Raw genomic sequence first — 12771 nt, forward strand, 5'->3', positions numbered from 1 at the left:
GAATAAAGGGCACATGCGAGTCACGTGAGGCGTATCACCGCCACTGCGTGAGGAGCACGTGTCGGCTGGTGAGTTGGGCGTTGAAAGCATAGTGTGAATACGTGGCGTTTGGTTTGGATATGGATTGAGTTTGTCATTGCTCGTGAATTTGACTATGGAATTAAGCTTCACGTCTAATTTTATTCCACGTCTTCAAATCTTATCCAAAATGTACGGCGCTCAACTACCTCCACTTTGGTACTATTCGGTGTTCCTATCTGCATGGCATGGAATATCTATGAGAGTAGGAGTAATTTTTAGGTTTAACTTGTAGTCGAGTTTCATTTTAACATAATAGTGAAAGTATTTCCTCCATCCTTAATAATTTGTTATAATTTGATTCGGTATATATTTTAAAAAATACTTTATTCAGCCCACTAAATATGCAATATTTACTTTTCAGTACGAAATTTATATAGTGTTGTTTTGTAAGTTAATGAAGAATGAGTAAAGTAAGAGAGATATAAAAAATAAAGAGAATATTATTTCCATTTATTGAAACGTTTCATTTTTAATGGGACAAACCGAAAAGTAAAATGTTTCATTTCTAATTGGACAGAGGGAGTATAATAGAAAATAGATTGAAAAAGTTAATAGAATGTGGGTTCTACATTTATATATTCGTTTTATAATAAAATGTGAGTGTGAATGAATTAGTGGAATGTGAGGTCTACGACCAAAAGTGGTAAAAATGAAAAGTGATAAATTTTTAGGAACGAACAAAATTGGAAATAAGTGACAAATTTTCATGAACGCGGGAAGTACCGCATTTACTACTTCCCGTCTCAACTAAGATGACACATTTTTTTTTTAGTTTATCCCAACCAAGATGACAAGGTTATATTTTTGACAACTTTCTTTTTCTAATTAATACACTCAACTCGATTATTTTTTTCTCTTTCCAAATAAATACTCAACTCTCTTTCTCTCTTCCATTATTACTTATACTCACTATTTCTCTCTCTAATTAATCATATTAACCAACAATTCTTAACATCCTGTATCGGCTAAGAAATGTGCGTCGAGACTGAAGGAGCACATGCGTTTGCAAAAATAGTTTCGTTGGCAATAAAGTTTTAATGCAACAAAAATTGTAAAGTAATAGACAACAGAAGCTATTGAAGTAATGTTTGTTAAAAAATGAGACGCATATTATTAGAAAGATAAATAGAAGTAAACAAACACAAGTTTTAATAAATATTTTGAATGTACTATGAGTGGATAAAGAATTTAATCTCCCTTATAAGTAGTTGAATATAGTGGAGTGGACTAAATTTTTTTAAATTTTAGTAGCGCAACCATATAGTTAGATCTTTGTATTTTGTATGCATGAGATATATTAACAAATTAATCTGATCGGAACCATTTAAAAAAAAGGTTATTCTCATCAAAAACCACATAACACCCGCAAAAAATACTCACAATACTAATTATTGGGTTTACACTTTGCATTCATCAAACGCCAATCACCCCACATTTGATCAAAATGAAATACCACTAATTCTGGTCACATGTTAGAAAAAGAAAATCACAGATTAACACATACATACTACTACATTTTTCCAAGAATTTGCAGATATAACCAAAATGAATGAAGTTGCAAAAAAGTTACATTGAATCATGCTGCATTCTTTCTTCTTGAATGGACTGGAAAATTCTTGCAGCAGATTCAGACGCTGATACACCATTGCGCGGCACAACCTTGATCACCCGAGGGGTACGAACCCAAGTTCGAGACTGTGTAGGGAGGACTGGAAGAATGTTTGCTGCCTCCACACTGCTACTAGGCTGTCTCTCACTTGGGCTGCTAGAACTGCTCCATTGCACTTCAATCTCCTCAGACAGATGCCGGTCCAGCCCATCCGAGTTATTCTCAGTAGGCATGGCAGCTACAGAGTGGGGACTCATCATCGGCATGCCATACGGGAAGTAGCCATGAGGCGCATACGGATGCAACGAAGGAAAAGGGTATTGGGGCATTGCAGTAAATACAGGAGCCAGGAAGCCACCTGTTGCCGGATTTGGCCCCGAGCCACAACCTTGGCCAGGAAATCCGGGCGCTGGATATGGCTTGTATACCAGTCCTTCTGAAGGAGACATCACAGGAATCAACCACTGGTGCCCTTCCGCATGATTGACAAGAGGGGTTCGAGCATTGTTAGGGTCGTTGCTTGTGATGGCAGACGGCCTGCAGCTTGAAGGCGGAACCTCGTTTTGAGCTGCAGAAAAGGGCACTTTCTCAAGACTGTTTTCAGCAGAGCGTTCTTTCTTGTGACATGGAGTATCTGAGTTGCATTTTTCCTTCGAATCCAGAGGCCGTTTCTTCCCGAGTATTGGTGTCGTAGGTTTGTTGACAAAACCCGAGTCCTCGACTAAAAGATTTGGCCATGCAGCAATCATTTTCTGAACCTGATTTCGACATTTTTAAACACATAAGCATTCATAGAATGAGACATCAATCATCGCAAACCACTTGACCAAACAAAGATATGGCCTTACCTTTATCAATCTATGCAACTCAAATAATTGAACTGCAAAAACTCTTTGCTGACTGAAAACAGGATAGAGATTAGTCAGAAAAATGCAGCGAAAAGGTAATGAAGTAACGCAGCTTAGCGCAAAAGTAGCAGTCATTATCACATTGCACGGCACTAAGATCATTCAAGTCCCAGCATGGCTCACCTCTTAAAATTGGGAAAGTCAAACAGGCGCGAGAAAAAAACGACAAAGTAGCACCAGGATGATTTCCAATGAAAATAAATATAGAGCCAATTGAGATGCGAAATACTATACATGGTGATAATAAGGACATGATCATACCTTATGTGTATTAGCTACTATCATACTATGCATGAGATACTCTAATTTTCGGTGAGTGAATGTCATAGAGCCATGGCCCAGAATTTCTCGAAGGAACTGAGAGAAGAAGACTATCGATTTTTCAAGTTACTCGTTCAATAGAAAAAATTTCGAACACTTGTTATTCTGATGACAAAGGCCAAGATTAATCCAGCGCGTTGCCGTCTTGATGTCAAAACCAGCAATGCATCTGCAGTTAGTCATCTAAGCTCCTCCAGCAATATTATAATGACAAAAATATCCCAGAACCGACAAGAAGGAATGGACCATGGCTGATGGACTCACCTCGAACCAAATGATATAATCTCATATGAACTCACCATGCTATACAAAATGTCATGCGCTCTCTGAATACATCAAAGGTGGCTGAAGAATTAAATTTCCTCATTATGAGGTATTAATATTCTGCACCAAAGCCACCCACCGTTTAACCATGCGACCAAACAAACTACTAAAATTGAAGAAAAAAATCCTCGATGCTACACATGACTCTAACTATTAATAAAACGTAAAGCAGCATTAATAAAATCAGGAAACTTTTGACACAGAGGGAGTCTCACATTGTAGAATTCTCCATCGACGATAAGTAACCTTTCAGAATTTGTATATTGATGCAGCAAATCTCAAAGGATGCTCTTAAAATATCCAAAATTTTAGTACTTACCATTCTTCTGAAGCCATTAGTTGAAGCAGAAATGAAATAAAAAGACGAGATATACCAGAAACTTCATAACTAGACAGCTCATCAAATATCTAGCATGCACTGGACACCAACATATCATCATGCCAAACTTATCGAATATCTCTTGAACATTGCATATACAACATAGTGAGCACGGTAACTTACTTCATGATAGCTCTTCTCGCTTGCCAGAAATGCTTCTGGCCTAATATACCTACAATATCGTCTGGTGTTATATCCAGGGCAGATTCAGTATTCAAAATGGATGATTCAGAAACACTGTTGCCCCTCTCCAAGCTCCCTATTTGCGGATGCCTACTAGACTCATCTACATGAGATCCCGTGTCATCACTAAGATCATGGACCATATTCTCCTCTCCCAACAGTGAAGCTTCCTCTGAATCAGATGAATTTGTTTTCGCTGCAGCTGCCATGTTAGCCCTATCCTGACCATCATTGTAAAGTCGCGACTCAGCACAGAGCTCTTGCTGTCCACTATCATCAGTCCTTAATCTAGTTCCTGGATCATGACTAACAGACGAAACGGTTTGCTTCTGGCAAGACACAGACTGATTCGAATTTTCTCCCTTCTTGCTTCCCTCTTCTTGTCCTACACTATGCTGAAACATGCCCGTTCCTTTGGCCTTTTGGAACTTCAACGAAGGATGAGGAGGATCGGAGGGTGAAAACTTCTGCTGGCGTATGCGGTTGCTATATTTATCGATTTTTGCAGGTACAGGCTGGATGAAAACAGGAACCGTATAGTCGTCTTCATCCACTTTCTTTCTTTGCTCCAGTTGTGCCAGTGGAGTGCTTAATTCAGAATACTGGCTGTATTGCATCTCAGATGGGTGCATAGGATGTAGTTGCCGAGCAAAAAACATTCCCCTGCCATTTCCACCACCCTGCTTGTAAAAGTGATCGAAGCAATCAGAGTAAAAACTTTCGACAGCAAAACTAGCAAATCATTGACACCCTTCAAGGCGCAAACATTAAAAATTTGGTCCTCATACATCTGAAAACCCTTCAAGAGCTACATATACCTTTTCCAAAGTTAACCAACACACGGGTGCGTGCTTCATACAGCTTACCCTCGCCCCTACCCATTTTAAGCAGAATAGACTACGCTAATGAAGTAGCACATATTTAAACCACAGTGGTTAACATATATATAGATCTAAGATGGATCAACCAACATCAACATTCACAGTTGATACTGAAGTACAACATAAGGTGATAAGGTTCTCCGTTCTCGAAGATTACCTGTACCAAACCGGCACTCGGATTATGCGCCAGGCTGAACCTGTGTGAAGAAGGGATGCTAAGCTGCTCATACAAGGCCATCTTGTTCCTCGGTGGTGCTCTTGGCCCTCCCTTCTCAGTATCATTCACATGAAGCCTAGGAAACATAGGCCCCATAATTTTCTCCCCATCATTCCCTCTCTTCATATATATATTTAGCCTCTTCTCTTTCTATTTCTGAAACAGCATATAATACACATAATTGTCCAACTTCTCAAATCTCAAACATTTCCACATGAATCACCTGAACTGAAATCCACAATTCCCAGCCAACAAAGATCAAAATCTTGTCAAATATATTTGACAGAAAACAAGGTACAACTATGCAGATATGATTAACACCTCAACCAAATTATCCATGTGTATAGTACAACAATCAAGCAGAACAGCACATGACACAAGGCAAAGTCAATTCAAAGTTCACAAAGCTAAACCAGAGAAAGGAGTTTACCTCTTCAGCAGCTGAACTCAATGCACTACAACAAGGTGAAAACAAAAAAGATACTTAACCAAAAACAAGGAAAAAGATAGAAGAAGTCTGTGAAGAGAGAGAAAGTGCAAAAGTGCAGTTTTTGTGGACCAAAAATTGGATAGACCAGAAAATCACACATCAAATTCAATCCATCCAATCATGGTATGATTAATAAAAATCCCTAATTATTAGGCATTGCCAGATTACTGTCCAAAGAGGGAAGACTTTCTGTTTACGTTCAAATGTATCCTAATTTTTATGACTACTACTACTACTACTACATTTTTCTAAAATAAAAACATCATTGTCTTTACTTAATTTACAAAATAAAATTTTGTGGCGAAAAATAAATGGCGATCGAGTATTTTTGTTTTAAATTGAATTAATTAGAGTGCGGCTTATGGCTATAGATAAATGGATTAATTATTAAAGAGTGATCACCAATAATGATAATGACGTGATTAGCTGGAAAATGTATGTGGCAATAAAAGTTTGCGTGAGGTAGAACTGTGATAAACATCAAGGTTTTAATTGGTGGTGAGTGATGTTGGTAAATCTAATAAAGTGGCCAAATCTTGGAAAGATAAGGCGATGATGCATCATGCATTGCACTATGTACATAAACCATACACATACATGTTTATTCATAAAAAAAATATTTCTTTCTGTCTCGTTCTAAGTGCTACATTTCAAATTTAACACAAAATTTTATATAGTATTATTTTATTAATAAAAATAAGAAAGAAGGAAAAAGCAGAGAAAATGATGTTTCTATATTTAGAAATATGTCAATTAGGGATGAAACTCTATGAACCATCTGTCCCACTAGAAATGAAACGTTTTCCTTTTTGGGTTGTCCCATAAAAAATAAAACGTTTCTTAAAATAGAAATAACTTTATTTCTACTTTTCCCTCTCTTACTTTACTCTATCTTCTTTAACTCACAAAACAACACTACATAAAATCATGTGCCGAAAAGCAAACGTTTCATATTTATTGGGACGGAGGGAGTATTTTGTTTATTCAATTCTATTATTAGATGAATTATTTACCCTACCAAACATGCGTTAAAAAGGAAAATGTATAATAAATACCCCCATCCCACATGTTTGTTGCGTCATGACCAAGCACATAAATTAAGGTCTGCCTGAAATTAGGCCAGTCATGGGTCCTCGATTAAGAACCACACATAGGTTCCAACTTTTCATCCAAAAATTTATGATATATTAATGCTCCTTAATTTTCAATCACAACATACAACAATTCTGTGACAATTTTTTTAAACCATAGTCGTAGTAGTTTCACATGTATATTTAAGCTGGGATATTTGATTTCCACTAATTTGATTGTTATTTTTACAAGTTATTAGTAATGATTCCCAAAGCTCTTTTTGAGGACGTGGATTGAGGGGGTGGAATTGGAATTAGAGCTTTTAATTCTAGATTTCTAAATTTCATAGTTTGTATTATATATTTAAAGCAGATAACTGGGATTTCAAATTGTTATAAATTAAATACCTTCACTGCATATATCCATTGCACACGCATCCGCACACGCACACGCACGTTCTAACGCACTATGTGTATGTGCAAATTCTTTAAATTCATATTCATATTAGTTACTTTATTTATGGTACGTAGTCATTTTTATAATTTAGAATTGATAGATGATTTAATAAAAAAATAATTGTATACAACTGATTATAATTATTTCAGTGGATAATAATACTAATATTAAAAATTGAAGTATATACACATGTAGTCATTTTTATAATTTAAAATTTTAAACCATATTTATTAATAAATGGATTGAAATGACTATGGTTATTTAGTTGTTTGATAACCCTATAAATTAATTATATACATATACAATTATTTTTATTACTTAGAATTTTAAAGATGATTTAATAATGAAATAATTGGACATGAATTACTATTGTTATTTTGCACTCCTATTTCTTTCGATGAAAACACTAAAAACTTAATTATATGTGTGTGGAATCATTTTTATAACTTAAGAATAGTAAAGATGATTTAACAGTAAAACAATTGCATAGGTTAGCATATTAGCACTCCCCTATAACTATATCATTTTTTTTAAACTTAGAATGGTAAAGATGATATAATATAAAATAATTGGTTGTGAATGGTAATAGTTAAATTGTTGGATGATAGCACTAAAAAGTGAAGTATGTATGCATGTAGTTGTTTTTTTAAATTACAAATTTAAAATTACTTAACATTAGTAAAAAATTGGAAATGATTATAATTATTTCGTTGAATGATAACACTAAGAAATTAAATATATATGCATATAGTTATTTTTAAAACTTAAAATTTTAAAAATTACTTTAGTAACAAAATAATTGGTAGCTAATGAGTATTAGATGCATGAATTCAAAGTTAGTATTTTATCAAAATCTTTAAGCAGATCCAAACGAAAAGCAAACTTTTATACCACCGGTGTTTGAATATGAAATAAAATCCCCCATTTTAAGGTAAGTCAATTCAAATCTTTACGGCAGTGATTTAGAGACAAAATGTCTCCATGCTATAATGTCCCTATATTTTTTTGCTATAAGAATATTTTATATATGAACTAATATGCCCTTATTTTAAATAAAAGGAAATTAATTAAATATTTATGTAGTATATATGTACGGAAAGTCAAATGATCAAATCGAATTAACTATCTTAATTTCTTTCAATACCTTTGGAGAATTGTAATTAAGTCATAATAATTTTCTACAAATTTGCATAATATAAAAGGATTTGAATCGACTTATCTTCAAATGGAGAATTTTATTTATTTTTATTCAAACACTAATCTATAAGTTTACTTTTCGACTGAATTTACTCATCTAATAGTTATTGCAACCATTTAAACTATACATGGCATGGAGTGTTTTTTTTTTTATATTTTTCATTCCAATTTCTTATAAAAAAATAAATACATAAATATATGAAAGAAGTATTTACATTATTGAATAGAAAAAAAAAATGAATATAAGCATTAAAGCTGCTACGTAGATTGATTTGTAAACTTAAGTAGATTTCGTGGAAAAAAATAGAAAGTGTTAAATAACAGAAAATAAAAAAATTTCTCGGAGCCCAATTATTTGCCACTTTAATTTTATTGTGGACATTAATGTGGCTTTGGTCAAAATTTACATCTTTTAGTTTTTGTTTTCTACTTACCGATTTATTTATTTAAATATTAGCTAAAATCGTTTAGAGCACTCCCAATGGCACTCTCTTATTTCTCCCTAACTCCTGCCACATCAGCGCTACATCAGCATCATATTTTATCCCCAGTTTTTAGCCAACTGCTACATTGGTTTCTCCCTTATTTCTCCCTTATTTCTCCCTAACTCAACATTTCATTTTTACATCATTATTTTTTATATTATTTAATTTTCCCTACAAATGTATTTAATAAATAGACTAATAATGAACAATTCATCGTTGTATTAATCATTGGAAAATATAATACAACGAGAAAAAAAAAACTACAAATAAAAACCGCAAATAAACAAAGATTTAAAAAAAAAAACCGAGACGGAGGGGCCGGAGGGGCGTCGGGCTCGAGGCCCATCCTAATCTGCAGGCCTTGGATGCATTTCCAGAGGGCCGCCTTTTCTTCAGGGGTCCCGCCGCCGGTGAAGTACAGCGTGTACATCTGCGTCAGATTGGCGACATTGCTCGAATAAGTGGCTTTTTCTAAGTCGATGTGGGGTTCCGAACCGACTTCCGACGTTGTGCCCTTCCCCTTCCGCCTCCCCTTCGCCTTCTTCGCTCCCTCCGGCGCTCGTGCGGACCATCCCCACTCAAGTCGATGTGGGCCGCGCTCCCCTCGCTCTCCGAAACGCTAAGGCGCGAGCGCACCGATTTCCCGTGCAGCGCGGCGTGCATTCCCGTCCGGAATTTTGGGAGATCCTTCAGCCGTATCGTAGATGTTCCAATACTTGAACCCCTTCGACAAGTACTTGCCACAATACCTCTGCATGGCCTCATCTCGGACCATATGCTCGTTCTGGCCACTGGGCATGTCCGCCAACAAGTTAGAATAAATACCGTTGAAGTGGCCGCAGTCCCTCATGAGGCGCTCCCAATGCCGACGGATCGCCTCGCCGCCATGGTCCTTCATAAAACGCCGGTTGGCGTAAAAACGGTAACATTATCGCCGAATTATCGCCGTTTTCACCACAACGGCCGGCGATAATCCGGCGATGATCGGCGATTTATCGCCGGATTTTCGCCACCCCCATTTTCGCCACCACCATTTAAACTATACATGGCATGGAGTGTTTTTTTTTTTATATTTTTCATTCCAATTTCTTATAAAAAAATAAATACATAAATATATGAAAGAAGTATTTACATTATTGAATAGAAAAAAAAAATGAATATAAGCATTAAAGCTGCTACGTAGATTGATTTGTAAACTTAAGTAGATTTCGTGGAAAAAAATAGAAAGTGTTAAATAACAGAAAATAAAAAAATTTCTACGAGCCCAATTATTTGCCACTTTAATTTTATTGTGGACATTAATGTGGCTTTGGTCAAAATTTACATCTTTTAGTTTTTGTTTTCTACTTACCGATTTATTTATTTAAATATTAGCTAAAATCGTTTATATAATTTACATCTTTCCAAAAGTTAACTGTCACTCTTCGAAAAGTAAAATTTTATAATAGTAATATTATTATTAAGAGCGAACTACAAAATTGACATCTACGTATAACAAGTCAAATGCTAGAAGTACTCATGTTATTTTTAAAAAAAACATGAAATGGGGTGAATGTAAGTGAGAATAGAAGAGGGTATTTATAGATAAAAATGTGGGAGGGGGGAAATGGATCGATTTGAATTCAAAATCAGAATTAAAAAATAAATAAAAAATTTTGAATTTCGGACAAAATCGGCGGTTTTGGGGTAAAACCGGTAGAACCGCTAGTTTTCGCGGTTAACCGCTGGTTCTGGTCAAAAAACCGTCTGAAAAAGCTGCTCCTTGGCTGCCAACGGCTGACGCCTCGAATACCTCGCCGGAACCGTGAAACCGCCGGTTAACCGGCAGTTCGGTGATGATTTCGGTTCGTAAAATCTTGAACCGGAACCACGAGAACCGATCCGTGGTTCCAAATATGGCGGTTCCGGTTCATAAAAAATGTCACGGTTCCGCAGTTAACCGCCGGAACCGAAAACCTTGGGCATCTCTAAGTCTAATAATGTAGCTTATCTAATAATGTAGTTTATCACAACCATCAAATCCAATGATCCAAAGGCTACGATTTGTGTTGTGTTTGATACTAAAGAGCTGTGAGGCCCCTAATACACCCCCTTACTTAATTTCTTAATGTTATCATCCAACTAAATAATCGTAGTCATTCACATCCAATTATTTAATTATTAGATAATCTTTAAAGATCTAAATTATAAAAACGTCGACTATATGTGTATATACTTAATATTACTACTCCCTCCGTCCCAGATAATTTGGGACACTTTGACCCGGCACGAGTTTTAAGAAATCTAATGGAAAGTGAGTTGAAAAAGTTGGTGGGATGTGGGTCCTACTTTTAAAGTATTAGTTTTATAATAAAATGTGAGTAAGAATGAGTTAGTGGAATATGAGGTCCACTACCAAAAATGGTAAAAGTGAAGTGAGACAAATTATGTGGGACGGCCCGAAATGGAATACTGGGTCGAATTATCTGGGACGGAGGGGGTATTTCTTAAAACTCGCGCCAAATCAAAGTGAGACACATATTTCGGGACGGGAGAATACAATTTTTGTCAATTTATCTTTACTCTAGGCAATTAATTCTATATTATATCAAATAAAACCATCAATTGGAGACTTGAACTTTTGATCTATTGATTGAAAAAGAAACGTTCTAGTGAATAACGGTCAAAACTTCAGTTTGTTGCCTAGTTGGAATTCTGCCTCACTGAGCAAGCCACGTGCTACCATTAACACTATTGGCAACCATTGGTTGCGACGATGCCCGAATCATCGCACCCTTCTCAGTCAGGAAGGGTAGACTCGACCTACTAGAACCATTGACCATCCCTCCGCTTAGTGGGGCTGGGAGCCCGACTCCGGCACCCTTTTCAGTCAGGAATGACAAACTTGACCTACTAGAACCATTGGCCATCTCTTGACTTAGCGGGGCTGGGAGCCCGAATCCGGCAACGAAGGGACGTCTTTCACCATTTAAACCCCAGGATTTGTGATAGTCCGAAGAAAATCCCCCAAAAAGTTGTTGTTGCTTCAATTCAGCCAATTTTTGAGATGCAGCCATCAACTTGCAAAATTCAACCCTAGATGATGTTGATGAGTGGCTATCCATATAGGGAATGTGATTATTCATCAAATTCACATTATTATTCATCTCAAGCTTTGATGATCCAATCTTTTCATTTGCACACACTTTCTTCTTCTTCGTCTTCGTCTTCTTAGCTGATTCAGAAGCAACCATGACTCTCATCTCATCGCGCATACGCGCAAACATGGTCTCCTTGGCGGATGCAAGCTCGCGAACTAGAGAATCCGCGAACACCTTTAGATCTTTCAGCATTCCCTCATCTTTCAAGCTTTGTTTCTTCTTAGTCGTCTTCTTATTCTTCTTCGTCGTCCTCTTATTCTTCTTCGTTGTCACTTCCTTCTTCCGCTTGATTGGTTTTACCTTCTTTTCTTCAACTCTCACGGCGCCATGGCTTCGTGGATCATAATCATCACCATCGGCATCATCCTTCGCAAACAAGACTAGCTTGTTTGATGATCCTTCTTCATCATCGCTTGAGGAGTCTACGACGGCTTTGCTGCTCCTAACCTCCCATATCTTCGCAAATCCTTCGTCTTGCTTCATCATCAACCCTACTTCTGTTTCATCAATCACACACACACAAATCCTCACTAATCAACTAATTCAAAAAAAAAAGGAAAACACTTCTATAAATTACCATGAAAATAATATGATTTCCACAAGAAATAGCTGTATTTACCGTTATAAATATCTCGATATTCCCTATATGAGTGAAAAAGATAAAATCTCTCAGCCTTCAATTATTTCAAGCATTTTCACTCAACGAGGGAATGAAAAGATATGATTTTCAATCTTACTATACTTTTCGCCTTATTTTCTATGTTTTGATATTGTAAACAGAGCCCCTTTTATGCAATCTAATTTATACTAATTTTCAGGTTATCACGTTTTGAATCAAGATTTTTAGTCACTCATTTTTCTTGTTTCAGAGATTTTCTAATTCGAGAGATATTTCGGTTGTTGGTTAAATCTTATTTTATATGGCTGTGATTATATATGGTGACATATGGAGCTATTTAATTAACCCACGACTAAATTCTGGAAATCAAATAACGATTGTCTAACAAATATATTAGCGTTTCCTCGTTG

General features: G+C 36.1%; 1 protein-coding gene across 2 annotated transcripts; it reads right to left on the bottom strand.

Moving 5' to 3' along the window:
• Positions 1 to 1454: 1454 nt before the first annotated feature.
• LOC125214750 (protein HEADING DATE 3B-like) lies at positions 1455 to 5519 on the bottom strand. Of its 2 annotated transcripts, none has more exons than XM_048115888.1 (5): positions 5334 to 5519; positions 4844 to 5059; positions 3746 to 4485; positions 2539 to 2590; positions 1455 to 2448 (listed from the first exon to the last, which is right to left on the bottom strand). In XM_048115888.1, exons 2-5 carry the CDS (start codon positions 5027 to 5029, stop codon positions 1648 to 1650), a joined length of 1779 nt encoding a protein of 592 aa, XP_047971845.1. In that variant the 5' UTR covers positions 5030 to 5059; positions 5334 to 5519; the 3' UTR covers positions 1455 to 1647. The 2 variants fall into 2 exon arrangements, with proteins under 2 accessions (XP_047971845.1, XP_047971844.1); XM_048115887.1 differs by having other exon boundaries at positions 4844 to 5131; positions 5334 to 5518.
• Between the last annotated feature and the right edge of the window lie 7252 nt (positions 5520 to 12771).

This window comes from Salvia hispanica, chromosome 3, assembly GCF_023119035.1.
Source record: "Salvia hispanica cultivar TCC Black 2014 chromosome 3, UniMelb_Shisp_WGS_1.0, whole genome shotgun sequence".
Taxonomy (NCBI): domain Eukaryota; kingdom Viridiplantae; phylum Streptophyta; class Magnoliopsida; order Lamiales; family Lamiaceae; genus Salvia; species Salvia hispanica.

Coding starts and splice junctions, on each gene's coding strand:
- LOC125214750 (XM_048115888.1), bottom strand. CDS start 5,029: ATGAAGAGAGGGAATGATGGGGAGAAAATTATGGGGCCTATGTTTCCT. Junction 2,591..3,745: donor GCGAGAAGAGCTATCATGAA/GTAAGTTACCGT, acceptor TCCTGTTTTCAG/TCAGCAAAGAGTTTTTGCAG. Junction 2,449..2,538: donor AGTTGCATAGATTGATAAAG/GTAAGGCCATAT, acceptor TGTCGAAATCAG/GTTCAGAAAATGATTGCTGC.